This window comes from Anomalospiza imberbis, chromosome 2 (assembly GCF_031753505.1).
Source record: "Anomalospiza imberbis isolate Cuckoo-Finch-1a 21T00152 chromosome 2, ASM3175350v1, whole genome shotgun sequence".
NCBI classification, from domain to species: Eukaryota; Metazoa; Chordata; class Aves; order Passeriformes; family Viduidae; genus Anomalospiza; species Anomalospiza imberbis.
In genome coordinates this window covers 17,909,227-17,936,201 of record NC_089682.1, presented here as the reverse complement: position 1 = coordinate 17,936,201, position 26,975 = coordinate 17,909,227, and the positions used below count along the sequence as shown (strand labels likewise).

Below are 26,975 nucleotides of genomic sequence, written 5' to 3'. Positions count from 1 at the left end.
TTTATTGCTGTGGTATTTATTTCTGAACTGTCAACCTGCAGCCTTCCTCATTGTGATGTCCTGAACCCTGCTTAGTGGAGTATGAATAGCTATGAATGAAAAAAGTATTTCCTTGGTTTCTTTTTATTTGCTTGGAGAAGAGCCATGAAGCTGAAATCTTTTACGCAGTGTAACGTAGCAGATCAGAAGCAATATGATAGCAGCTGATACATCCAGATTAGGGGTGAGTTGTGGAGGTAATAAAATCAATGATGGAGAAAGAAACAAGCTTAGTGTGCAGCGCACTGCTTGCTGCTAGTGGCTGAGGAATGAAATATGTTCATTTAAATAAAATGGGACTGGTGTTTTAATCTTTCAGGACTTGATTTCCCAGAACAAAAACACTGTCTGAGCCACTCTTGAGCTGTAAAGGGCTTCCAACTTTGATCAAGCTCTGTAAAGTCATGTTATTATAAAATGCAGATGAATTCTGTGAATTTTGTACACTGTAAAGGGACTTAGTAGCTTCCAAAACCAAAGCAAAACCCACAGTTCATATTACACAGCAAAATTAAGACAGAGGGTTTACAATGCAATAAATCATTCACTTTCAGAGCTACAACATCAAGCAGTAGAAGAGAGCCTTAATTTCTGGATTCTTTCTATTGTATAACTAATCATATTTACATATATACAAAAAACTGAATATAAAAAGAAGAAATCAGATGCTCTCTAGGAGATATGACCAGTACTAATATGCTGCCACTGAAAAGCTGATGCATACAACTACAAAAGTACTCCAAGTAAGTACTCAGTGCTGCATATCTTACTGGTGCATATTTCAAAGTACTGGTAGTCCAGTTAAAGTTTGTGTAAGTTGTGGTTATCCCCACCTTTAGGGAAGCTTGCAGAAACTTCTCTTCTCCTTTAGAATATTGTGCATTACACAGACAGCCAGGGCAGTACACAGAGGGGACGGGTCACTGCAGTGCTTTTGCTGCAGAGCCCTAAGAGCTGGAGCTGCTCTGGTATTGTTTTCCCCTGGAGAACTCCCATCACATAAGTGATGCACTCTTGAGAGGTCAGCAGAGGAGATGTAGCAAGGCAGAGGTTTCTGGAGCAATGCTACCATGATTGCAGCTTACTGCTCAAGAGAAGGATGTTAATGCACAGAAGAGAATATAGAACAGAGCCTGTGGTGCCACAAGGAGCCTCACAAGCAGGGAACTTGACTTGTTGAGGTATTGCTCACCGAACCAAAGCTTATATTGAATGCAAATGTGAAAGTCGTAGTCAAGAGAAGACAGTGTAAGAGTGTGGTTGAGTATCTACACTGCATCACTCAGTGCTAATCTAGGGAGAGGAAAAATGTGCTGAAGCACACCCGGCCACGATTCCTATTCCTGGATTTGCAACTTGATCTACAGTACAAGAAAATTCCTGTTCTTAGTTTTGTAAGCCTGTATCTCTGGCACTGCTTTTGTTATTGTCTGTGCTGGGTCTTGTTCTTCTTAGTGCTGCAACCTGCATAAAGCAGACATCTTAAGAGACCATCAAATCTCTTAAGTCAAGCATCAGATTGTTAATGTTTTTATAGGAAAAGTCTGGGTTGTATTGTTGGTCATCCAGAAATTATATTACAGATGAGCCATTTGAAAAGACAGCTTTATCAGGATCTGTTGGCATCTTCCACACATACAAAATCCCTATATCCTCAGGTGATCAGTGCTTCACTCTGCCTGTCTTCCCCATACAGTTTCTCTTGGAGAAAGTATTCAAAGTTTGTCCTAAAGGTTCATGTAGTATTTCTGCTCAAGTTAAATACACCCATCAGTGTAAATAAACTTGTATTTAATACTCGATTGCTGCAAGAAATGGTTGCCTATTTCTTGTATATCATGGTGCAATAGAGAGAGTACAGGCTGCAGAAGCCAGGAGTCTGATGGTACTGAGGATGTAGCGAAGTTACATTATATTAAAATCTAAATTTTTATGGTGCCAGATCACTCGAAAGAAAATAACTTATTTTTAAAATATGATTTTTAATAATTAAACATTATTTCGTAGTTTTCAAAATTATGGGCTTCCAGGAAAGCAGAACTGTTGACACAGGTTCAGTCATCCCTTCTTGAAAACAATAATTATTGTGTTATATGATCAGCTATCAAAATGAGTCACAGTACACTAGTATTCATATCATCATCTCAAAGACTACTTCCTAAATTATATGTGTGATGGTTGCAACTGTGACCAAGACAAGGGGTTAAGTTTGGGACTGTTAATGTTAAAAGCAATATGTTATAGCTTGAATGAAAAACTGCAGCTGGAAGATGTGACAGGTTTAATCTCGTGTGCAGGGCACACAGAGCAATACAAATAACAATGCTGCAACCAAGGGGGTTCATATGCATGCAGATTAGCAAAGGGGGCACAAATGGGGTTTTCAAATGAAAGAGCTGGGACTGGGACTAAGTGTGATTACAGAAGCAAAGGATAACTCTCTAAGCAAACCTGGGAGCACTTGGTCGAATGCTTCAGAGAATTTTTGGCCTTTGGATGGAGTTGCCATGGGTGAAGCAAGTACCACAAGTGTCCAGACAAAGTTACTGAGGTAATACAGTATTTCTACCTTTCAAAAGAAGAGATTTGCGTCGAATTACATCAGCTTCTACAGACCACCTCTATCACTTTAATCATACTGAAATCCCTCTGTCAGATCCCCCAGATAATTTTCTAAGGCTTTTTAGACTTGGCCATTGAAAAAAATCAGTGCCTTCAGCCTGGCTTTGCCTTTAAAGCACTTGGCACTACTGTCCCTGGTGGGAATGTTTTCCTGCTGTCATCCGTGCGCAGCGCATTCAGCGGGAGGATGTGTACGCTCTGCGTTATGTAAGGTGCCGCATCATGTGAATAATGGAAATACTCAAGGAAAGCCCTTTTGCTGAGCTATTTTTGGTACTCACTGAACAAGCTCAAACACATGAGTTTCATTGTGAAAAATAGGAATCTGAGTCTGAATGGCTTTTTTTCTCTCTCTCTCTTATCTTAATGAATTAAAGCGCATGTAGCTTCTTCTGTAGATAAACATCCTCAAGATACTGTGGTTACTTTTATTTCTCCAGGGCAATTGCATTAGTACATTAATGTAACTGTGCAGAAAAAAATCCAGTAGAAGTAAATACACCAAAATTATAATTTAGCTTGAAGTTATAGTCCCACATACAACTAGAGTGAATATTTAGCTGTAGTTAAACAATAGACACAATTCACTGCATCATGTTGCCATGTCACTTTGTGGCTTTGCCTGAATGTCCTTGACTGTCTTTTTATATTCAGCATGAATAAGCTCACAATGGCTCTAGTTAATATCAGTGGAAGTATCTGTATTGTTTATAAAATGGACACACCTCACATACTTTAAGCATTTTAAAAACTCTGTCATCTCAAATTTGAAAATTATCTTGATATCAATCCTTAGTCTAGCTCTAGGCACAAATCTAGAGACATGAGTTCCAAAAGAAAGGGCAACCTGTAGGAAAAAAAGCAGTTCAGCCATGGGGGTGTTATCCAAGCAATGGATCAAAAAATTCTAATAAGAGCAGTCTGGCCAGATGGAGAGACTAAGTTTATTGGAAATGTAGAGTCTTCAGTGAAAAGCAAACACAGACAAAGAAACAGTGGAAGAGAAAAATCGGGTTTCATAGTGTCCTGTTTACAAGGGTAATTGTAAGTGAAATGGAAGCTTTTTCCTCCCTTACTGGAAAAGGGAAGGTTAAAAATTCTAAACAAATTACTGTATTTTGTGTGTTTTACTGCTTCAGACACAAAAAGATGATTTACTATGTGGGGTGGATTTTTCACCCCAAACCGAGAAACAAAAGAGAAAATGGATAGTTGCATTTCAAGAGAGAGAATTCTGAAAACCAAATAAAAAACCATGAAACATTCTGTAACAACAGGCAGTCTAATTTATGGAACATGTCATACCAGTACCTGAGAAAGACCTAAATACCTAAACAATAATTGAAGTGGGTAGAGTGCTAGTGCACAAGCTGGAGTAATGGAATCCAGGTACCAGAGGAGAAGAAAAACCAGGAGAACAAAATCAGGAGAAAAAATTAGAATTTCTGAGGCAAAAAAACCCCAAACAAACAGCACCAAACCAAATAAAAAAGAAACCACAGCAAACAAACAAACAAACAAAAAAAGAAACATGCAGGAAATGAGAACAAGGAAACCATGGCTAATCTCGAAAGGGTGGAAACCAGAGAAGTAGATAACTGGTGGGGAGTACGTAAGGCTGCAGAATGATGAATTTTAATATGCACTGAACTGATCAGTGGTACAACAAAAGAGTACTCTGTGAAGCAGGGGACAGATATTGAAAGCATGCATGGCACCAAAGCAGCAAGCAGGACATGATGCATTATAATAACTCACGTTGCCCAGCTTGCAAATGTTTCGACAAATTATTCCTATGGTTAAATAGGATAGGACACAAGCTACAAAAGAGCAATATTACAGTATTTCCAGTCTGGGGTGATGAAGTGACTGTGTGCTGTACCACATGGGACGGGTAGGACTGGAAAAGTCAGGAGTACAGGATAAAGTTTTTTCTTGTTTGCTCAGTAGTGGAACTTTGCATTAGAAACTCCAACTCCTCTCTTGTACTTACCCAGCATGCAGTGGCTGAAAGAATCAGCTCTGAACTGATGAGCCTTAGAGACCGAAGTTTGCACTTCACTCGAGTGAGTTTGTCCTGGTAGTTACTCATGAACAGCAGGAGACACACCAAAAATGAACTCTGCAGTTTTCCAGCTCATGAAAGGTACTCTCCAGCTGGGTGCAAAAGTCTTATTTCTTATTATACCTAGGGGAGAGTGCAAACTGAAAATAGGGCAGAGGAAGTTAGAAAGAGACAAGAAATGTTCTTATTTTTGAAGCTTTAAAGCAACAAGTAGCTTTTCAAGAACCATCAGCCACAGGCACCAGATTTTTGTTTTCTAGATTATTTTAGAAAATGGTGATCTTTCATTGAATGTGTTCTGGCCCACCTCATTTCACGGTAAAAAAAAAGGCAGAAAGGCAGTGAAAAAATTGTCAAATATATGTTAATGATAAAAATATAAGGAAAGTAGACTTCAGAAGGAGTATATTTAACCGAAGCTGCCCCTACCCAAGACTCCAGACAGAGAGTGAAAAGCCATCATAATCCCAAGATGTAGGCTTAGGCAGCACAGGAGAAAACTTTGCCCCAAATTGGTTCCTTTGTTCTTTCCTTGTAGGTAGCTTATCTTGACTCTTTCCATGCCCAGAGCCAGCACCCAGTCACGCCTTGTTCTCAGGTCTCATCATTGCTATGATGGCCAGGTCCTCGTTCCAATCGAGGAAGTGAAGACACCAGGAGGGGAACAATTTCTGATCCATCGTTGCCAGGGGTCTGTCGTGATGCTTCATATCAGTTCTGAGCTCTGTCCCAAGCCTCATTTTCAACAGCAAAAGAAGTATTTCAGTGTTGGCAAATATAAATTAGTATTTCTACAAGAGAGTGAAGGAGTCGAGCAGTTAGAGCCAAGCATAATGCAGGCTGAGAATGCCAGCACTCTGTCCTCATTCCTACCCCCACTAGCAGCCGTGCTCGCCCTGTGGATCTCCAGAGCATACTACACCAGTTGTATCAAATTACATGGAAACTGGTGAGTTGGGCAAGTGTTCAGTAGGATGCATGAAATGCATATTTACATCTGACCCAATTAATCCCGTTCTCCACAGGGGATAGAAGCTGCTATTTGAATGTAATTAATTGTGAAGCATTCTGTAATGATGTTGTCCAAATGGCATTGTTCAAAACCAAACTGTATTAACCTGACTGCTGAAAGCTCATTCTCTCTCAAGTCTGAAAAACTTCATGGGTTCCAGTAAAATCCAGTTTTTACAGTACTTTAAAAAAAATGGTGTTGAAACCATTTATTTCTCCACCTTTTTTTTTTTCCCTGGGGGAAAACAGCTTTGTTTATAGGCATTCCTGTTCAAGTTGACAGTTTTTCTTATGGCAAACTTATCACTCAGAGCCTGATTCTGACACATGTGGCTTGATTTAATGATCAGATGTGTTTATTCCTCTTGATCCACTGCTGGAGAAGCATGCTATTTACTATAATATGATAATTTGTACTTGTGTACTCTTGTGGCTTGATATTTTTGTTTGTTTGTTTGTGTTTGGTTTTTTTGCTGGTGGTTTTTGTGAGTTTTGTGGGTTTTGTTTTTGTTTGGGTATTTTTTTTTGGTCAGGGATAACACCAGTCTTGCATTCCATGTTACTGCAAGTAGATGGATAGCTGAGGAAGAAGATTTTCTTTTCTACAGCATGAGGAGGTGGGTAGGGATAGTTGCACTGGAAGGAATAAACTCCTTGAAACCCTACATATTCTGAGCACTTGTTGCTGAGTCTTGCCAGAGTCCTCAAAAAGACTCATTTTGAGTTGGGAGCACCTGAAAACTCCATGCCAAGCCAAACCATAAGTCACTAAAAGTTTACTCACTTCCACTCTCTGTGAACTCTCAACAGTAGCTCAGAGCTGTCCACCAGCTCTTCCCACACTATACATCTACAGCTGGATCAATGTCAAGGACTTACTATGGAGAAGCTCCATTTTCCAGTGGCTGCTTGAATATATCTGACATACTGAGCATGTCAGAGTGTTTTTAGCTCCTGGAGAAACAGATTGGAAAGGTCAGAAAATGCTGCTCTGTTTGCCAATACACATGAGGTGCCAGAAGTCCAGAATCCTACCTGTGAATTTCCGCACTGATCCTGTAACTTCTCTCTGAGCAAGGACATAACTCTTAAAGTCATTTAATTTCTACCTTGTATATGTAATTTTTCATACAAATACTGTGTGTGCATTTGTACATACAAATAATGCACCTGCATAAGTGTAAGTTTTTTACCAAGGGTCCAAGGTTTTATTTTCTCTGCAATAACATGACAAGACTCTTAGGAGAGAGGACACCTTTGTCTTCATGCTTCATCTCACTCTCTTCAAGTGGTTCTCCATGTGTGCTCTGATGTAACTCTTTCTGCTAGTCATGTGGAAGTGCTCTGCCTGTGACTCATTCACTTTTCTGTTAAGCCTTCCCAAGCCTGCTGGTGGTAGAGACTTGTTTTCAGGTTCTCTGTAATCTTCATCTTTCAAAATAATAACTACTTTAAAATAGAAATTACAGACTGTTCATTAGAGATAATCCGAGTTGCACAAGTGTGAGATCTTGCACACCATTCTAGTAAAGAGAGTTGTGCATTTCCTCTTCAGGATGTAAAGTCCTACAGGCATCTGCAAGTAGCAGCCTTGACACTCTCTAGCACAAACTTTCAATGAAATTTATCTATCTGTTGTCTGATAACTTATGCCAGCTTTCTTTCTGACTTCCTCAGTGAGATCAGACACCAAATCTACTCATTTGCCCCATCAGCAGTATTTTCATCTTCTGGGCTTTTTTTGTGTGCTGATCCTCACAGGCAAGAGAAATTCTAGCAAGTCTAATCAAGTGTGATGCCGCTACAGGCTGGTGAGATAAAGAGAGCTTGTGTGCCACAGGATGCTCTTTTACAGCCCTTTGTAACTTCTGTCTGGAAGTCCTTCAAGGTCCTAATGCTCTTTTTTTCACCATTACATACCTAGTCAGATGAATTAAGGGGTATTTGTCTGGTGTAAGTGTTTCGTTGCATGTCTAGAATGGGTGGTGTATACACCAATGAGTGGATAATCAAGTCTTCTGAAAAATCACTATGTGCTCTCATTCAGTAGTGTTCCTGCCCTTCTAATAGACTATATGTGTTTTGCTTAGAACCTTCCTTAGAACCTTTACTTATAACCTTGCAGAAGACAATGGCCTTTCTTTCAAGATTTGCAAGCTCTTGCCCCATCCTTGCTGGGGGAATAGAAGCGAATTATGCAGCTATTTGACTGCAGTTTCCTTGTTTGACCATAATGACAGCTGGTCTTCCATCAGACAGGCCAAATACTTCCAAGGCATTTATTTTGGAACACACACATGTATGTGTGTGTGTGTGTCCAAGACAAAAATGCAGAAGAGGCGTAACTTATTTTAGATACTATTCTCCCTCCATTAGCTTTACACTGCATTTCCCACAAAGGTCTTTGGATTTCTTTTGTGCCTTTCTACTTAGTAACTGCCAGTTTTCCCATATATTGGCATATCCTGCCGTGCCTGGGCTTCATCTTTCCTGAATTTATTAATCCTGGTTCTTCTTTTGAGCATCTTACATTTGGGTATCATGCTTCTCACTCCAGGTAGCCTCACCAATATTTCTAGCTATGAATTCTCTAGCAAAATTAAAGTGGATTAGGGTTTTTTTTTATTTATCTGCTACTTTCAAATTTATTGCTCCATATAGCTTCTTTTTTAATTACTTCTCATCTGTTTCCTACCAAGCGTGAGCCTAGATGCTCATCCTCATTTGCAAAGCTGTTTTTTGGTTTTTTCAACCTACTCACTGTGTTTTTCATGTAGTATTTGTTTTCAGCTTTACCTTTCTAGCTTGCAACAGTCTAATTTATTATCATGGACCCCCTAAAACTGGGGGTCCTATCAGAAATAAGATATAGCTCTATTACAGATTATTTTTTAAAATGTTTGTAAACAATTGTTTTAGTAATGCCTATGGAAATGCATAACATTGAATTTAGATTCTTATTTTCAGGTTTGCATCTTAGGAAAAACAGACTTGTCACCTTTTCAAGCTAAACATGCAGCATTATAGTAATAAAGCAAAGGAATTTGGTAGGAACATTTATTTGGGTCATCATCCAGACTTTTGAGTTAAATAGCCAGTGTAGCTTTGAAATTCATGGGGCAGTTGTTCAGCAGCTGGCCACATCTCTGTGCTGTGGGAAGCTCCATCTGGAGATCACAAACTCCAAGAAGGCTGTCCTGTGTTGGGCCAGGGCTCTGCCTTGCACAGGAAGCTCTGTGTGGCAGCAATCCATCCCTGATGAGTCCTCCTGGGCTCCAGGACTTTGCGGCTCAAGGACTTTCTAAACCAGAGATGGTATTTTTGTGATGAGCAGCCTTTGCTATTTATGGATAGAGCAGTCAGTTCAATGTGATGATTTATGAATTATTAAAATACTTTCTTAAAACTTGCTATGAGTTGTTTGTATTAGGTCTGCATCACCTGTGGGACTAGGAGTACGTATTGCCACTGGAGCCAACAGGAGTGCATGCTGGGAGGGAAAAGGATATTGGAAGTGGAGGGAGATCTGGTGTGAGGTGAATCCAAAGACAGATATGACCAAAGCTGTGTATTAGATGAAAGCAAACAGGATGACTAATGGTTTTGCAAACTGTAGCACATATTCACAGTGTTTGGTGGGTATTTGTCATGAACAAAGTAACCCTGAGTTCATTGACTGTGCCTGGAAGGAGGGCGGAGTTGAAAGAGAAAGGAGGGGAGGCAGTTGTGCTAGTTTTCTTTCCTTATCTGATGTATTTCTGTTTGCACAATTACACAAACGCCAGCAGGAACAAAATCAGCACATTTAGGGATTTAGAATAAGACAATTTCATTCTGCCATTTCAGGTTTCTCAGATGTTGGTTGGGGGGTGACTGATGGTCCTTAGCCCATGCAAAGAAGAAAAAGCAATGGGGAAAAGAAGATTATTTGCTCTCATAATTAATAACATTTTAAAAGGAAATCATTAAACACCAAGACAGTGCTGCTGTTCCAAACTTTCACCTTGGATTCAGACTTTATGTAAAAGCAAATGATTATCTAGCTGTTGCAGTTCTCTTTTAAAATGTCTTTGAGAATTGACATTTTGTTCCTTATCTTGAAGATGTCCTAGATTTGTCTGTCATGAACTCTAGTGGAGTCAGTTTTATATTTTTTGCTAATGGGTTGGTTTTTTATTATTCTGCCCTTACTGTTACCTGTGCTAGATGTTCATGCAATGGAGATACAAACTGTGCTTTTTTCATAGGGACCAAACAGGAGTGTGAAGAAAAAGTAATAAAAAAGTCATGAGAGGGTAGTTTTTTTCAGGCACAGAAAATGTTGTCTTTCTTCCTAAATGTAAATACTCCTTTTTTTCAAGTTTGCACAAAGGATGTTTTTCCCCAAAGACATGACAGCTCTGTTAAGATGCTCTGGTGGTGTATGCTGCTGTTCTTTGTCTTCTAGATACTGGAGATGCCTGTTTATGTTGCCTGTCTCTTATTTGCTCTTTGATCTTTGTTCACTTTCCCTTGCGGCTTATATTGTGTTATTTTGTTGTAAAAATAATCTATTCAAATTTTACTTTTCGATGCATGGAGACTGCTGCTTTTGTCACACTTCTGTGTACTGTTACTGCTTTCCTCTTTGGTGAGTTCTCTTGTGAGTGTTTGTGTAGCTGGGGTTGAATATCAGACTTATACCATGACAACAGATCTTTTTCATCAGATGCTGTATTTGAATCTAAGAGCTGCTATTTCATCAATATTTTTTGAAGCCCATGTGAAGCTTAGGGATGTTTTTATTGCATGTGGCATCCCAGCCAGTGTTCTCAGCACCTCACTATTTTCCTCTCACTGCTGTATGTTCCTTGCTGCCACACCTCACTATTCTGAGTCTCTCAGATATTTGCCTCCTTTATCTATGAAACATGAACCCCATTCTCCCATGGTGAGGTCTCATTCATCTGAGGGGAGATGGAAAGGTATTTAACCAAAAGCACCATACCCCAGGGGTACAGGGGTGCCCAAAGGGTAAGCAGTATGACATGGTGGGATGTAAATTTTGACCTTCCTTTTACCATAAGTCTTCCCTCCTTGCCTTCGATTTCAGAGTGAAGATGTCTTAGGAATTGGTACCATATGAATCTGGGGATCTTTTCTGCTGGCAGCTTTCAAACCTTCGAAGCAAAGAGGCTTAGACTTTAGCCTCTTTGCATTTTTAAAGCATTACAATTTAGAGGAAGCTGTTTGGCCTGGACAGTTATTGACTTCCATTCTGTCCTTCAAACTACAAATACAGAATTGTAGGATGGCAGGGAAGATGGCTGGCTTGAGAGCCAGCTGGCAGAGCCAGCACCAGGCAGTGCACTGGACAATTTACAGTTGCTGAAAATGTTATTCAGTGCTGTTAAACATTCTTCTGTAATGTGCCCAATATATCAGGAGTGAGTTTAAAAGAGATTTGTCAGGGATTGCTCCTAAGGGAGAGTGTGAGCTGAATGATATCTTTTTGTGGATGTGCTGATCCATAGCTGAGTATTTCAGAACTACATCCTGTAATTCTCTTTGACTTGCAAGTATTTCTGGAACAAAGGTGAGTAAAAAAGTCTCTGAACAATTATTTACCATTCTGGACAGAAATAGTGATAGGCTCTTTCTGTCCTAAGTGTTTGCTTCCCCTTCCTTCTGCAGCAACACAAATTACAGCTGCAGATATGCTGCTGAAATACAGCAACACAGGATTGTATTTTGTAACTCATGCCAATCTTCTACTGAGATGTCTGCTTTTTTGTTTGTGGGATCTCATTCTTTCTCAGCTGCCCTTCAACCTTTAGCCCCTTTTAGAGGCTGTCCCTGACTTTAACTTCTGTCTGGACTGAGGAAGCAATTTCTCAACATGTAGATGAGGAACCAAGATTAATCCAGTACTTATTTTGACAGAGATATATAACCTATAAATGCATTATACAGTCTAAAAACATCCTGCCTGAGCAATTAGCTCAGTAATCAAACATTTTAAAACAGTGGCAGAAGAGCAGAACTATGAATTATGATGCACCATGATTTAGGTTATTTAATAGAAAGCATGTAGAATTTTAATTACAATCAGGAGATTTTACATTTGCTGCAAGTACTCATGTGGGATGCTAATGTGACAACTGTGGTATGACAAGGAGGGACCACACAAGGCAAGACTTAAAAACTGGCAGATAGGAATACAGAGACTATTTCATTTAAGGCCTGCAAAAGAACACATTTCTGAAATGAATATGTGACAAGAGGGAAGTATTGGATTTCTGTGTGAGGAGTTGACAAGTCAGACAAACAGCAGCCAAGTATTATCTGTGACGGTGAAAAGATCACATCACTCAGAACCTTTGAAGCAACAGGGAAACCGAAGGCAGCGTCATTTTATAATGATCTAAGAGAGAACCGTCTCTTTTGTTCCCCTCCCTGGTTATATATAGCTGTAAGAGAGAGCCCTGCTGAGTGGAAAATGGAGCATATGATCAAGGGCAGTCCAGTGAGTCAATTTACTGACTAATACTGTAGATTATCATGTCAAATATACAGCACTAGCAGTATGAACAATAATGAAGCCTAGTTTATTTCTTTCCTGTAAATTGAAATGAAGATGTGATTGGAATTGTCACACCTTGGATATGTGAGCCATATTCTTTTAATCATCCAAAACAAATTGCTTTATTCTTTATAGTGACTTCTATTTTAGTATCCATTCCAAAATTGGCAAGCTGAAACCATCTATTTAAATGTGTCAAGCACGTTTAAAATATCCTCTAGACCACTGTCCCCTCAAGTGGTGGTTCAATGGTCTCACACTTTGAAATACCTGCTCCCTTCAGACCCAAAGAAGGGATAACTCAGCCTTTCATCCTGTGGGAAGAAATCATTCAGCACCATGCAGATACACTCTAAATGAACTCCAGTATCATCAGTGAAGCATCCAGCTGTGAAGCCAACAGGGCAAAACACTCATGGAGACCCAGATGGCCATTGAAGGGAGCCTTTCCTTGTCTGGTTTCCTATTTTCCCATGTCTCAGAGTGTCAGTGAGCAATTATGAGGGGGATATGGCCAATATTGTGCAGTTTTCTTGGGTCAAACTGATCACTGCCTGAAGAGAAGTTATAGTTAAGCAACCTGCTAAAAAATTCCGCTCCAAACAGAAGGAGTTAATTTTAATTTAGATGTACAATACCAGACTTGTGTCTTACTGGTTTCCAAGCTCCAGGTGAAAGTCTAATTGCCTTTGGGTCTGTCAAAATTTGAGTGTGAGCAAAAACTTAGGGAATTAATATTTGAATTGCAAATCACTGCCATTCCTTCAGGGTTAAGAATCATAATCAATGTTATTGATTTCCAAAGTCCATTGTCTAAGAGATGAGTAACTGAAGAGGCTTTTACTAACTGTTTGCTGACAGTAAGTCACAAAACCCAAATATTGCATGTCTGTTAAGTATAATTTCCTGAAACTGGTGAGTAAACTTTTACAGAAATTAGCAGAGTGTTATAAATTTAGCGCATATAAGGAAAAGCAGATGGTACTGCTGTGATTGGACATGTCATTGGAGTATTCTGGAGCATGCCAACTCTTTAATCTCTTACTATTTGCATATACTACCACGTTACTCAGTTTTCAGTAGACTAGAACAACATGTGCTAGGCACAAACAACTCTTTTTTTCTGAGCTTTAAACTTAGAATAAAAATGAAACTCCATTTGCTGGGTTTGCAGCACTCGTGATCATTTTCCAAAGCCTCCAAAAGGTTCATGTTGCATATTCTGGGTGGTCAGAATACAGTCACAGATTGCTGCATGGGCCCACGCACGTGGTGATCTTCAGCTTTCTGTGCCAGCAATAGGACAGGCTGTGTGTCATGAACAGTAGATCAAATGAGAAGCATCACATTTTAAAATGCTTAATGGTACTGTAAACTCTTTGAGCAATTATCAGCTCTGTGGATTTCCAAAAGCAGATGGTTTTAATAAAAAACCAAAACCAAAACCAAAAACAAAACCAAAAACAAAAAACAAAAACAAAAACAAACAACAAAAACCATGACACCAACAAAAGAAACCAAAATCTAATTCCTGGCTTGTCTTAAAAAATAGAGTAACGCCTCTCAGTTTAGAGGTGGTCTTGGAAAAGTGGAGTTCTACTTTTATGGCTTGCCTTTTCTTTGGAGGAAGATAATTTAGCTGCTAAGCAGAAAGGGGCATAGCAGATAGGACTTAAGGAAAGAACTGAATTTTGCAAGCAGAAGGTATGGGCCACATATAAGGAAAACAGTGAGGATGAAAGCATCAAAGAGGAGGTAGGCAAAAACAGGTCTGGGAGGCAAAATGTGTTGGGGAAAAAAAAAATTAAAAAGGAGTTAAAAAGAGAAGAGACAGTTGCAGAAATAAGGAGACAAAGAAGCAAAAGACCAAGAGTAGATATCAACTTGCCTGTGTTTCACATTAGGGATTATAAGACCCCATTCGTGTTTCCAGCTCCGAGGACAACAAATCAGTTTAATGCCCACCCATTCTGACTGTACAGTGTGTGAGATATTCTACTGTGCAGAACTTGGGTTGTCACCAAATACCTCCTCTTGTCTGCTCCTGCCTGGTACTTATGGAGCTCTTGGATGTTCAGTGAAGTTGAAACCTGAGCTGCCAGGTCTCACTGTCTCTCAGGGTGCTCCTGCTTTGCTTTGTTCTTTGGGTTATTGGCATGTTTTCTGAAGACCATCCTGCCCCTGGTGCTATCCCTTCTCAAAAGTGGAACCTCAAGGTCAGGAGGTTGTAGGCAGCCATAGTGAGTCCTGACCTCTTCCATGTACCTCATGACAGGTTTCTCCAGAGCTCTGGCACTGCAGACACTGTTTTAGAATTACTCCAGGACATAATAGATGAAACATCAATGACACTCAATGCTATAGCAACTTGTCAGTGCAATCTCTACACGGAATTGTTGGGGTGTTTTCCTGAGACAACATGCATGTCTCAGGAAGGCTGATGGCATAGCAACCCTATACTTTTGTGTTATCCTTGTGTGCTGTCTTTTAGGTAAATTAACTGGGCATTTACTCTCCTGTTTTCCTTATATTTCCTGATATTCTTGAACAAAACTTGAGTTCAGATAAGCATCTGAGATCTTCTCCCAAGAATGCCTTTTCCAGTGCTACAGCCATGCTTCCACATTTCATCTGTCTGTCCCTCTCAGGACTGACTTCTCTCATACACAGTTAAATATCTTGTTTCAGGTTATCCTTGAATCAGTTTTGCCAAGTAATAAAAGGCCATCACCAGGAGATCTGTTGCTTAGTTACTAGCCTGGGCAGATGGTCCTCCTGGAGAAATGTCAGCAACCCACCAAAGAGCCTATTATGGGCAGGGAGGATTGGGAAGGTTTAATGACCACTGCCTGTGTGTTCTGTATTCTTGCTCCTCAGAACTGCTGCAGGGGAAAAGCTAGTGTAAAAGTTAGCATTTTGAGAAGTTATTAAAAATTAATAATTAATAAATTCTCTGGAGAGTGCCCTTAACCTTAAAATAGAATATAAAAATATTCTCACTAGGTGAACTTGCCACTAACTAATGCCTTCAGGGATTACATTAGAGGACTAGATTAAGTAGATGCCCACACCATAGGGTACATATATCTCCATATAGGTACATATATCTCCATGGATGTGTTCACGTGTATGTGCATGTGTGTATGTAATACAGTAAAAGAAAAACTATCAAATCCATTTTAAATTAATATTATTTAATTTCCATTGTATGCATACTTCCAATGACCTTCTAGAATTTGTGGACTTTTTACTTATCAGATGAGAAAAAACACCCCAACAATTCCACTTAGAGATTGCAGTGTCAAGTTGCTATATCATTGAGTGTCATTGATTTTTGCCTCATGATGAATGTTTATTCTCCTGAGAATAATACCAGAATTTTATCCCTCACAGAAGCAAATAAAAAATGAAAATACAGAAGTCTATATGTGTAGTAAATTTCTAATACATTCAAAGAGTCAAGATATTTCTAAGATGCAACAATTTATTTTGGAAACAAGTCTGAAGGGCAGATAACTGGCAAATATTTTTTTTTTAACACAATGATGCTTTGGGCCTATGCAAGAATAGCTAGAGAAATCCAGATTGAGATCTTGACTAACAATGAGAAATAAATGATATGGAAAGCTAGAAAGGATAACTTTGTAAGAGAAAATAAGGAAATGAGACCAACTCCAAACCATTATTTATTGGAAGCCTGGTATTAAGAACTGATAACTGGAAAGGAAGGCTTGTCTCTTCAGGAAAAAGAAACACCCAAACCCAAAAATAATTTAACAAACAAAATACCCCCCACAGCCTCCCCGACTTAATTTATAAAATTTGCATGTGAACACTTTAAGATTATTCAAATATTCTTGACTATTTTTAGCTAAAGAATTTAAATTATTAATGTAATTTGCAATATTTAATTCATTTTGTTCAGTATTTGCATTTATTAAATGCATGAATGTCTGAGAAAGCCTTGGTAAACTCTGTCTGCATTTGCTGGGGTTCATTCTGAGTGTTTGTTATAGAAAATGGCTTGAAGGTGAGAGTCCACCCCCAGAGAGGCAGAAAGCCTTTTCCTCTTGCTTCCCTTTGCCTGTCCCCTTCCTCTGCCCTTTCCTGGCACCAAGCAGGGGACCTCAGCAAGGTGTAGGGATGCCACAGGACCCAGAACATCATCCCCACCCCTGGCCCAGCCAGGGAGGACAGTGCCTGCAGGTTGGGCTGCACATCAGCCCCAAGGAATGGGGCAGCTGAGACAATCAAAACCTGAGCCATAAAACATCCCAGCACTATATTGTTCTAGAGGGTAATCTGCATGATTCCAATCATGAGTGCTGTTTATGGGCCCTGTATGGACATTTTTTTTTTTTTAATTTTGACTGACTGACTAATCAGGTACTCTGAGGTGGCACAGCCAGGGCACAGGAGTGGTCTAGCAAAGTTTCCTAGAATAATTACAGTTAAGGAAGAGGGCATTGAGAATGCATAAATGTGTGATAAAAATCATCCTCCTCAAAGTATTTAAATCTGCTTTGAGAAAAAGACCAGAGAACCTGATGGGAAAAATCCCGCATAGAGGGTAGCTCAGATATTCGTGACTGGGGTGTTTGGGCAGGGGTGCTCCACATGTTGCTGTGGCAGTTCCCCCATGCCTGTCACCCACCTGGGGACACCATGTGCCCTTGTCTTGTGATATTGACCCTGCATCAGGTTTTAGGGAGGGAGAGAACTGAAGTCTGAAGCTCAGGCTTGAACACTGCTGAAAGGAGGAAGGTGAGAATCTGCTCATCTCTCCTGACGTAGACATCTTGCAGAAAGCAAAAGGAAATGGAGTAAGTGAATTTTAGGTACATTTCCATTTGTGTTTCAAGTTTTTGATCTTCTAAAATTTTAGCTAATGTTGTCTTGCTTTACATTGTTTAGTTTGATGTGCCCATTAACACCTATTTCATGTTCTAGCTGAAATGGTCATGTATTTAAATACTAGTTTTGCATTTAACTCAGCCTTGCATGCAGATAGAATGAGCAGAAGTCAGTTGCCCTTTATCCAACAGATTTCTGGTCAGAGCAGATTATCCTTCAAATCTAGGTCACAAACATGTATTTGTCTGATGTTAAACAGAATAATGTGCCATTTCCACTGATATACTGGCCAGCCTCTTCTTTCTTAGGAGAGACACTGGCAGAAGTTACCCAAGAACAGTCAAGTCTCCAGACTTTACTGTCCTGAGAGAATTTAATATCCAGTCAAATTATACCTGTAAGACTCACAGATCACTGTATCTGAATATTTTAGGGCATAACTTTGATTTAAAATAAAGGGAAGCAAGCAACCAAGACTGACTCAGGAATCAATCTGCTGTTTTTTTAGGAGGAATGACTCTCTATCATAACATTTATGGTGCTTTGCAAAACAGTAGTTCATCTGGTTCTCCCTCCCCTAAAATGACAACATTCATTATATTATATATAAAACTTGAAATTGAATAAGGAATTTTCATTAATGTGTTTGCAAAATTTAGAGACAGAAGCGTTTCTTTACTGAAGAATAAGTTTTTTGGGTTTTTTTTCTGAGCAAACCACTCACCCTTACTGACTGTATAATCTTTAATATTAAAGTAATTTTTGAAAAAAATTTTGTTTTACATATAGATATTTCAAAGCAGGAAAATATTTTTGCTCACAACATGTTTAAATAATGTTACTCTTTCAGTTGGATAATGTTCAATTCCTACTTGAAAAGGGCGAAGCCGCATTAACTACCATTTCATTATTGCATTAACAACAGTTCACTTGCTGCTCTTTCAGACTGCGTAAGTAAATCACTCATGCTTCAGAGACTTTTTTGCTGTTTACTGGAGACAGAACATACTACTAAACACAGGTTTCCAAAACAAGCCTAAATTTTTCCATTGGAAACCCTCACCAATCACAATGACCAATTTCTCTTCCATTAATAAAAGGTCTATTTATAATACAAGGTCTGTTTCACTTAGATTCCATAAGGCATGAGGGTTCAAATGAGAGCAAAAGCAAACCTCAGTGAGCAGGAAAATCGCTGTTAAGAGAGGCAGGAACAGGGTGAATGCCACTGTCACATGCAGAATGATGGGTCCTGATGGAGTGTCATCTTGCAGTAGGAATAGTCAGAGCCTGTTTATGTTTTTGATTAAACATCTTGGTGAATATTTAGGAAAAACTATATTTAAACCAAATTCTGGGAAGTATTTGGTCTATAATTTGGGCAGGATTGAAGTGAGAAGGTCACAATTTTACATCACCTTCTGCTCCTCTGAAGTCTGCATAAGGAGTGGGAATGACATCTGGCATAGATGAGCTGACATCCAGAGCTTTTCAGGCTGTAAGAAATCAGAGAAGTTTGTTAGCATCCTGGGATATCACCTTCTAAACACATCTTTTCTAAGACGAGGAGATCTCATCTCTTTTCTTCTTCCTTGTGCAAAATAAAAAGCCTTTACCATCCTTGCTGCTCCTCTCTGTACTTTATCTACTTCTGCTATGTCTTCACTAGGCTTGACTGACCAGAAATACCTCTTGTGTCCAAAAACTGATGGCTCTGTGAGTAGATATATGGCAGAATGGCTTTTTCTGTTTTGTTTGCCCATTTCCTGATGTTTAGTAGAGGACTGATGTCAGAATCATATACATAGAAATTTCCCAAACTCACAAATGAGAAAAAAACCCAAACAACAACATTTTGAGCCCACTACCATCTATGTGTAATTAGGGTTATCTTCTGCAATGCTTTACCTTGCACTTATCAATCCTATATTTCATTTACTGCTACTTTGTTACTTAGTCAGACATTTTTTAGAGTTCTTCTGGAAAGCCTGGCTTAGCTTTTGTCTGCTTTGAATATCCTGTTTCACCTCTGTTCCTTCCCTTGGGAACCTTTGTCCCAGCTTATTTATAACTCAGTTCCTTCTAAGTGCTTCTCACACAGATTCTTAGAGATCCCCTCCAGAGAATCCCCCAGTTATGAAATCGATCATTTACTCCTAAACTCCATTACTGCCTTTTAAACAGTTAATCTGTGAAAGGACCTTCCTTCTCATCTCCTCACAATTGAATTGAATTGAATTGAATTGAATTGAATTTTGTAAGAGGCTTCTGTGAGGAAGCAAAGGGGATTTGAAAGTCCAAATGTGCTTCTCAGCTGAACTATCTTCGTCCACATACTCAGTGACTCCTGAGAACTAAAACCATGTAAGCATGACTGTCTACAAACCCATACCATGAATTATGTAAAGTACTGAGAGATGGGAGGTGTCTTAAAGTCATAAAGATGATTTAAGAATGAAATCTCCAAAGATATTTTGGTGTCCACTCCCTAATGATTCCATTTTGCATTCAAGTCTGAATTGATTCTAGGCTTCTAACTTTGTACTTATGAATACCAAAAGGAAAATTTCTCTGATGTTCTCTATCCTATACCTAAAATTAATTGTCTGTATCCTTGAAATCTAATTAAACCAGATAGTCTTTTAAATAGTTTTTCCACCATATGTTGGAAAAAGAGTAGCAAAATTAAAAGAATAAATCACATCAGAGAGTAAATTAAATACACTGCTTGAAGCCAGCGTCTCTCTCATTTTCCTCATTGTTAAAACTTACTCAATGCTGACAATAGGCATTTAAAAGCGGTGAGGACAAAGCACTTCAAAATGCATTGTACAGAAAGCTGAGCATGGAAGGCATTGAATGGGCTAGATTTTCTAAAGTGTTTTTCCTATTTCTGATTGCTTTGGTGTGAAACTGGTAGTAGGAAATACATTCTAGTCCTGATTGAGTAGAAATAAAAGCTTTACAAAAATGAAAAATGAAAAAAGAAAACCATTTCAGAAGTATTACTACCATTTATATGTTGCTTACTGTAAAACTAAGTCAAGAGAATTTAATGCCATCAATTTGTAAAGCACAAAAAATCACTATATTCATAAAGTGTAATTAAAAAATAAGAAAAATATGTAATTCTTGTTTAATGAAAATTGTTGAAAGCCAATAGCTAAGCCTGATCATTATGACATCATAAGACAATAGTCATAAATTTATGTTGTTGAAAAAGCATCTATAGAAAGTATTTGCCCAAATCTCTGGAAATTTAATTAGTTTTCAATGGATAATTCTTCTAAAATACTCAGGGCGTGAACATCTGAAAGAAAACTATCAAAGGAACACTTTCCTCTTGCTATTAATTTCTTTTCTGTTTTTCATCCTAGTTTATGACCCTTTCCCCTATGCCTTAAACAAGGACAGATGGAATTGTGACTCTGGTTAATGTAACATCTAACTTCCCATTCCTTTAGAAAGATAAAGTTAATAACTTCAATGGCAGTGGATTCTGCCACTCCAGTTGATGCCCCATGGCTTCCAGCTGCTCTTTGATTTTGGTTTTAAAATCTGTAAACACATAAATAGTCTGGGATTTATGCAAGTGAGATTTTATCCAGTTTAAAATGAATATGTTTTAAGTGTAGTCTGATTAAAAATAATGATAGAGATGTTTGAAAAGTCATTTGGACTACTTTAGCAGTGACTAAGCTAGAGAACAGGTTGAAGACTGTCACTGGATGAGTGTCCATGGTAGATATATCAGAGGGCATGAACTGAGTATGACCTTGAGAATGAAGAGTGACTGCAGCCCCACCAGAAGGTACCCAAGGTAAGTTGTGCAGTAGTCGCCAGCCCTCTAGGTCAAAGGAAGACATATCCGCTCCTTAAGGGAAAGCACTTTTGAATTATAATTTTGAATTTGTAATTTTGAATTATAATTTTAAAAAAGGTTCTTTATGAAAGGGTATAAATTGGTTTTTCTTTCTCTGTGACTATTCCCCCAAGTCCTTTACATATAACAGGATGTTGGAAGATTATCTGAAATGTCAAATTGTAGTTCTGTCATAAGATTATGGTGGTTTAGAGACAGATTTTTTAAACTACATCCATAATGCTAAAGTAAATCAGATGGAGGATTTTATTGTTCCTGAGGCCAGATATCACCACATAGCTCCTGATGGCAGTGTGTGGCATCAGTCCCCAGTGGAGCAGATTTTTCTGGGCGAAAGCTTTTTGGTATGATCCACCCCAGAGTGAGCTAACCCACAAGCAGCATAGAAAAAGAAATTCCAGCACTTGGCCTGATTCCCCAGCTCCCCTCAGCAGCATGGAAGAAGCTTTTCTGCCCCCTCTGCTTCATTTTGGGTGGAACCAGTTTAGGAGCTCAGAGGGCCAAAAAGACACAAGCCCACTTCTGCAGTCTCATGGCAAAAGTATCCTCTTAGCACAGACATGTGGGACTTGATATCTCCAGGGTTTCATTGTTAACTTTCAACACTATTGGCCAGTTTCATTAGAAATGGCAGAGTTCTCACCAACCTAAGGTCTTTCAGGTGATGTCTGGTTGGGTGGGAGAGCTCTGATGGGGTCAGTCTTGCCTGTGAGACCTGGCAGTGCTCAGAGTGCAGGCACATGCCAGGCTGCAAAGCTCCTTTGGCTCTTGGGGGATTTTCCTGTTAAAAATCCCGTGGTGGTTGTGGAGCAGTGGCATCTCCAGGGCTGGAGTTGGGACTGTAAGGGCTCTGGCTTTCTTTGCTTCTGGTGGCACTTAAATGATCCCAACAGCTACAGCCTGGGTGGCACTTAAATGATCCCAACAGCTACAGCTTGGGTGGCACTTAAATGATCCCAACAGCTACAGCTTGGGTGTTTCTAGAGCTGTGTTTGTGTAAATGCATATCAGGCATAGTAACAAGTGGGTATAGATTACAATGCTGTTCTCCTAATTGATTACTGAGTCTTTGAAAAAGGTTTTTCTGATAAAGGTTAAAAAACCCTTCGTGATTTTTTTTTTTTTTTTTTGCAACCACCAAACAGCTCCATGTTGGGAAAGCAGTAACAAACCAATACAGAGATCTATTAGAGAAAATGAGATTCAAATCTGTTCAAGCAGAGAGGGAAACTGACCATGTATCACTCATACCCCCGGTGAATGAGGTACCTCTTGTACACAGGGTAAATCCCATCTGCTGCAGTCCTAAATAAAAAACTAACATGAGTACTGGTCATGCTTCCCTCTGGCTTGTGTGAGAAAGAAGTGGCACAGACAACTGTCTGGGTGGGAAAAGCAAGACTCTAAATCCCATTGGGACATAAGTGGCTCCTTATAGTTGAGGGTTGGGTGCGGAATACCTAAAAGTATTTGATTTAAACATCCCTGTCCCTAATATCAGGTGCCTTCCTACTCAAGTTGCTACAGCTTAAGCTCGAAAGGAAGGCTGTGACATTGAAGATTAATTGCTCAGCCTCATGTGACAAAGCTGTGATCCACCAGGGCACAGTGGAAGTCAGGACTCTCCAAGCTGGTTTGGAGCTCAGTACTTTTTATTCTTCCCACAGATCTCTCAGGAGCAACAGAAATTAAATTTTTTAAAAATGAATGAAGTACATATGGCAACACAGCTGCTGAAAATCTGTTACCCTTTTTAATCACCTTTCATGTCCTGGGCATGCATTTTATCCTTTAAACTCAGTGAAATGAAAAACACTGAGAGGAAGGCATCTCCCTGTATTATTTGGGGACTATTATTGGTAGTGTTATTAAGTCGTTAAGTCATGCCAGAGAAGCCTTGCCTAATAAGGCTATCCAGAACTTAGGTCTCAGTGGGTTCATCTTTAAAATACTTTACATACTTATAATCACTAGGACAAGCAGAGTTTTCACAGAGGTACTGCAAACTGCAAATAAATAAAATTGAAAAAGGAGAGGACCATCCTTCTTTCTCTTCATGATGGTGAACTTTTGAAATTGAAAGGTTGTAAGCCCTGGATAAGTGCTGTAACAGCCTTGCAATGATGCAATTTCCCACCTGCTTATGGATACACTGTAGAATAGACCTTCATGCTGAAATGACAGGGTCTCCAAAGCACTGTTTACTGCCTACCCTCCTTCCATAAGCATTCAATGCCATAAGCAGTCAGAGTGACTATTTCTCATTGGGTAGCCTTGAGTCACACTACTGATTATTCACCTTTGCATGTCAGCTCCAAGGTAAGGACAGCAAGTTGGGTGATATATTCAATTCCAGTCCTGGACCTGGGGAGAGAGAAAAAATGCTACTATTGAAAGAGGTTCTTCTGTGAAGAAGCAGTGATTTACATCCTGAATAGGTACAAATTATCCTCCCTTCCCACCCCCAAGTTCAGCCAATATACTCCTTATTCAATATCTTGCTGCTGCGATGCTTTTTTTTCCTTGCAGTTTTTGATTTTCTGTTAAGTTCAGAAGGCTGTGGTTTGGTAAGAGATATGAGGATATTAAATATCCCCGCGAGGGATTGGGCTCCTTATCAGCCCAAGAAGTGGTTATTTTCAGTCAACAGTGAAGTATCTGTCAGTCAAAGAAAAGGTCTTTAACTAGAACAAGCTCCTGAACTTACAATTCATCCCTGCTGGAATGAAAAAGAATAGAGCTGCTTTGTCTATTGGTTTTGAATCCTTCATGGAGAGCTGCCAGCTACTGTTAACTTGCGTATTATTGTTCTATCAGACAGGAGAAACATCAGGGAGAATTTACCAGCACAGTCACAAGCCTTTCATCACTCAGTTATTATAGAGATAAAGTTCAGTGGTAGTTACTCACCTCTCCAAAAACAAATATCACCCACTCAGACAAGAGAGAATGGATTTCTGCAGTGTGATGCTACATTAGCTTGTGCTACTGCACCTGACTCCCAGCTACCACTAAACCCAAGTGCCCAGTGCACTTTGAAGTACTGATTGTCAGAGCATTCCTGTGAGCAAGGAGGGACCATGATCTACCCTGTTTCGTAGATTTGAGATGGAGCTGTAAGGCTGCTGTGAGGATGAGCAATGAACTTGGGTCCCTGGATCTCTGGGTCATTCAATTCAGCCTGGCTGGAGCAGACACCCTGCTACCAACACAACCGTGTTTCCTCCCCACAGAAAGCTCAAGGAGAGCAATATAAACCTGTGGAGTCAAACCTCTTCCCTATAGGGCTAGGATGCAGGTTGCTGCTCAGGGCACTTGATTTAGACATAGCTAGAAAAATTAAAGCTCAGATTCACAAACACTGGAAGTCACCTGATTTACATATATTTTTAATGTGGGTTTTAACTTCTTGTTTGTCTTTAAAACCCAGACTTTTCATCATTGCGTAACCAGGTAATTTGCTGAGGTGCTTTGGAGGGGTGCATCTCAGCTACTCAACTACATGGCATGCTCAATAGACAGGTGATTGTGTGTCTTATTTGTCCTCTTTATCCTCCAGGAAGATGAAGTTGCTCGTGACAGCCGATTCAATTTCAGTGGCTATGGCATGGGCCACTGCCTCCAAGTCAAAGATGGCACAGCAGTCAAGGCTACGCCACCCAACCCAACTCCAGCACCACCAAAGGATTCAGATTCCATCAAAAAGAAGTTTGTTGACCGTGCAAAAAGGATTGATACAATATCCCGTGCTGCATTCCCACTCGCCTTCCTCATTTTCAACATCTTTTACTGGATTACATACAAAATTATACGGCATGAGGACATTCACAAGAAATAGGCAACTCTGGTTTGCCAGGACTTCTTAGCCAAAGTGATCCACATGTAAATAAACAGCAAAATGTCATTCTGTCATATGGACTAAGGGTTTCTTCCCCACTCCCCCAGAACACTGGAGAAAAAATTAGCAAAGAGGAAAAGGAGTGTAGAAGGAAAAGTGATTACATGACAAAATATGCCGTGAGACCAGTCAAGAGGCTCCCCCTATGTACTCCTAGTGTGTTCTTCCAGATTCAGCATCCATCAGACATCTATAATTGGGGCCAAATTATACCCAGCTTTATCACCAAGATATTACCTTTCAGAACAAAAGAGAATCAGAAAACAAACCTCCTAAAACATCTATCAAGAGACTGTGGTGGCTACAGTACAGCGAGTTATAAGAGGACCAAAATTTTTCAGGATAATGTTGCCTTTCTATTTGAAACAAATCTACTGAGCTACATTCCATGATCATATCTGTAGGTAGTGGTTTCACCAAGGAGTCCTTTTGTGGGTTGTAAATTATTTCTATTGATAGGGGAGAGGGAAAAAAAGAGAAAAAAAAATTTATACTTTACTATCCTTGTGGGTGTGCATTTTAATATTATCTTGCTTTACTAGAATTGTAATTTTGGGGTTGAACTTGTGTGTCATGTGATTTATTTGATAGTTGACACTCCAAAACCAGTGAAACTGCCCGGTTTATTTCTGTTGGGAGACAGTGCACTTAATTTTATTTCTGCTGATTTTACATGCAACTTGAGGTGCCAAACTGTATTTTACCTATTGTGCTACCCTGTACCACACTACTTAGTCAGAACTTGTTTCCTCAAAGGTGTAGCTCAGTTTAGCATTAAGTTTCTATTATCGCTCTCATTGTAGCTGCAGTCAATAGCTCTATAGGTAAACACAACTTGTTTACAGACCTCTAATTTATATCTTTACTCAAAGTGGCTATCATTTTAAATATCATTAATTAACCTAAGAATTTTAAAACTGTACTGTGATTTTCAGAACCTGTTACCTTTTGGTGCCAGATCTGCGTTATTCAAATCCTTGCTACATGTTTTAAAGTAGAAAATTTAAAAAAAAAATTTAAAAAAGAGGAAAAAAAGATGGTATTTTTGCTTACATGGAAGAAGACAACCTGTAACATATGATGAGTAAAACATTAACATTTTACACTTGCTGTAAAAGGGTTTATTAAAAAAAGGTATTTGTTCAATTTCAATAAAGCTAAATGTGGTACTAACATTTCTTCACTCTCTTCTTCATTTGCAGCAGCAGCAGCAGCAGCAGGGCTATTCGTGCCACAGCCCAGCTCTTCCACTGCTCTGTCAGCAGAAAGAGGGTGAAAAGCAGCCTTCTGCTGACATGACTTAGCACACCAAATTTTTCTGTCTGTCTTGCAGCAAAAGGACTATTGCAGCCCCTGGGAATATATCAAGGACGATCAGAAGTGTGTCTGGGATATGATGGGAACATTTGTAGAACATTTGTATGTGCAGAGCCCAGTCTGGGGGAGGAGGGATGATGCTCCCCTCTCACACCAACCCTGCAGAGCAAGAAATACAGCCCAGCTTCACACGTGCTGTGCCTGGCTTGGGGGTGTCCTGAACTTTCTTCTGGCTTTCTTACAGCTTCACTACATTGGTGAGATGCAGGACATGCTGAGATGGCCTGTGTCAGGTGCCTCTTGTAGCCATGGGAATGATCAATAGTTTAAAAGCAAATTAAAAACTGAATTCAGTTTTCTGCCCTTCCCTTGTGAGGCCCAAATACACACACTGTAGCTGATCAGTACAGGCATTTTTTCTCACTCCCCTAATGAGATGTAGTGCTGAGACATACTGAACCTTCACCACCTCTCACTCTGCTTTTGCTCCTGGACCAGCTTCTGCTGAGAGAATACAGGTTCCACAGCCTGTCTGAGCCTGTATTTGTGTGTTTATGTGTCTGTGGCTGTGTTCCCATCTCTCTCCACATGGCTGCCTGTAGCTACCAGCCTTTGTTCCTTCCCAGAACAAGGGAGGGAATCTGGAGGTGGTGACAATTCTGATTCCTGAAAAATAAATTGGTGACAAAAAACCAGTCGTGCATTTTATCTTCCCATACCCTCC

At 39.6% G+C, this 26,975-nt stretch overlaps 1 protein-coding gene across 7 annotated transcripts in view; it reads left to right on the top strand.

Annotated features, from left to right (window-relative positions):
- GLRA2 (glycine receptor alpha 2) overlaps positions 1-26,109 on the top strand; it is a 121,528-nt gene extending 95,419 nt beyond the window's left edge. For all 7 annotated transcript variants that reach the window (XM_068180027.1, XM_068180023.1, XM_068180026.1 and 4 more), the window contains one exon: positions 24,596-26,109. In XM_068180027.1, the coding sequence (XP_068036128.1) occupies positions 24,596-24,874 (279 nt within the window). In that variant the 3' untranslated portion in view covers positions 24,875-26,109. The remainder of the gene's footprint in view (positions 1-24,595) is intronic.
- Positions 26,110-26,975: the final 866 nt, after the last annotated feature.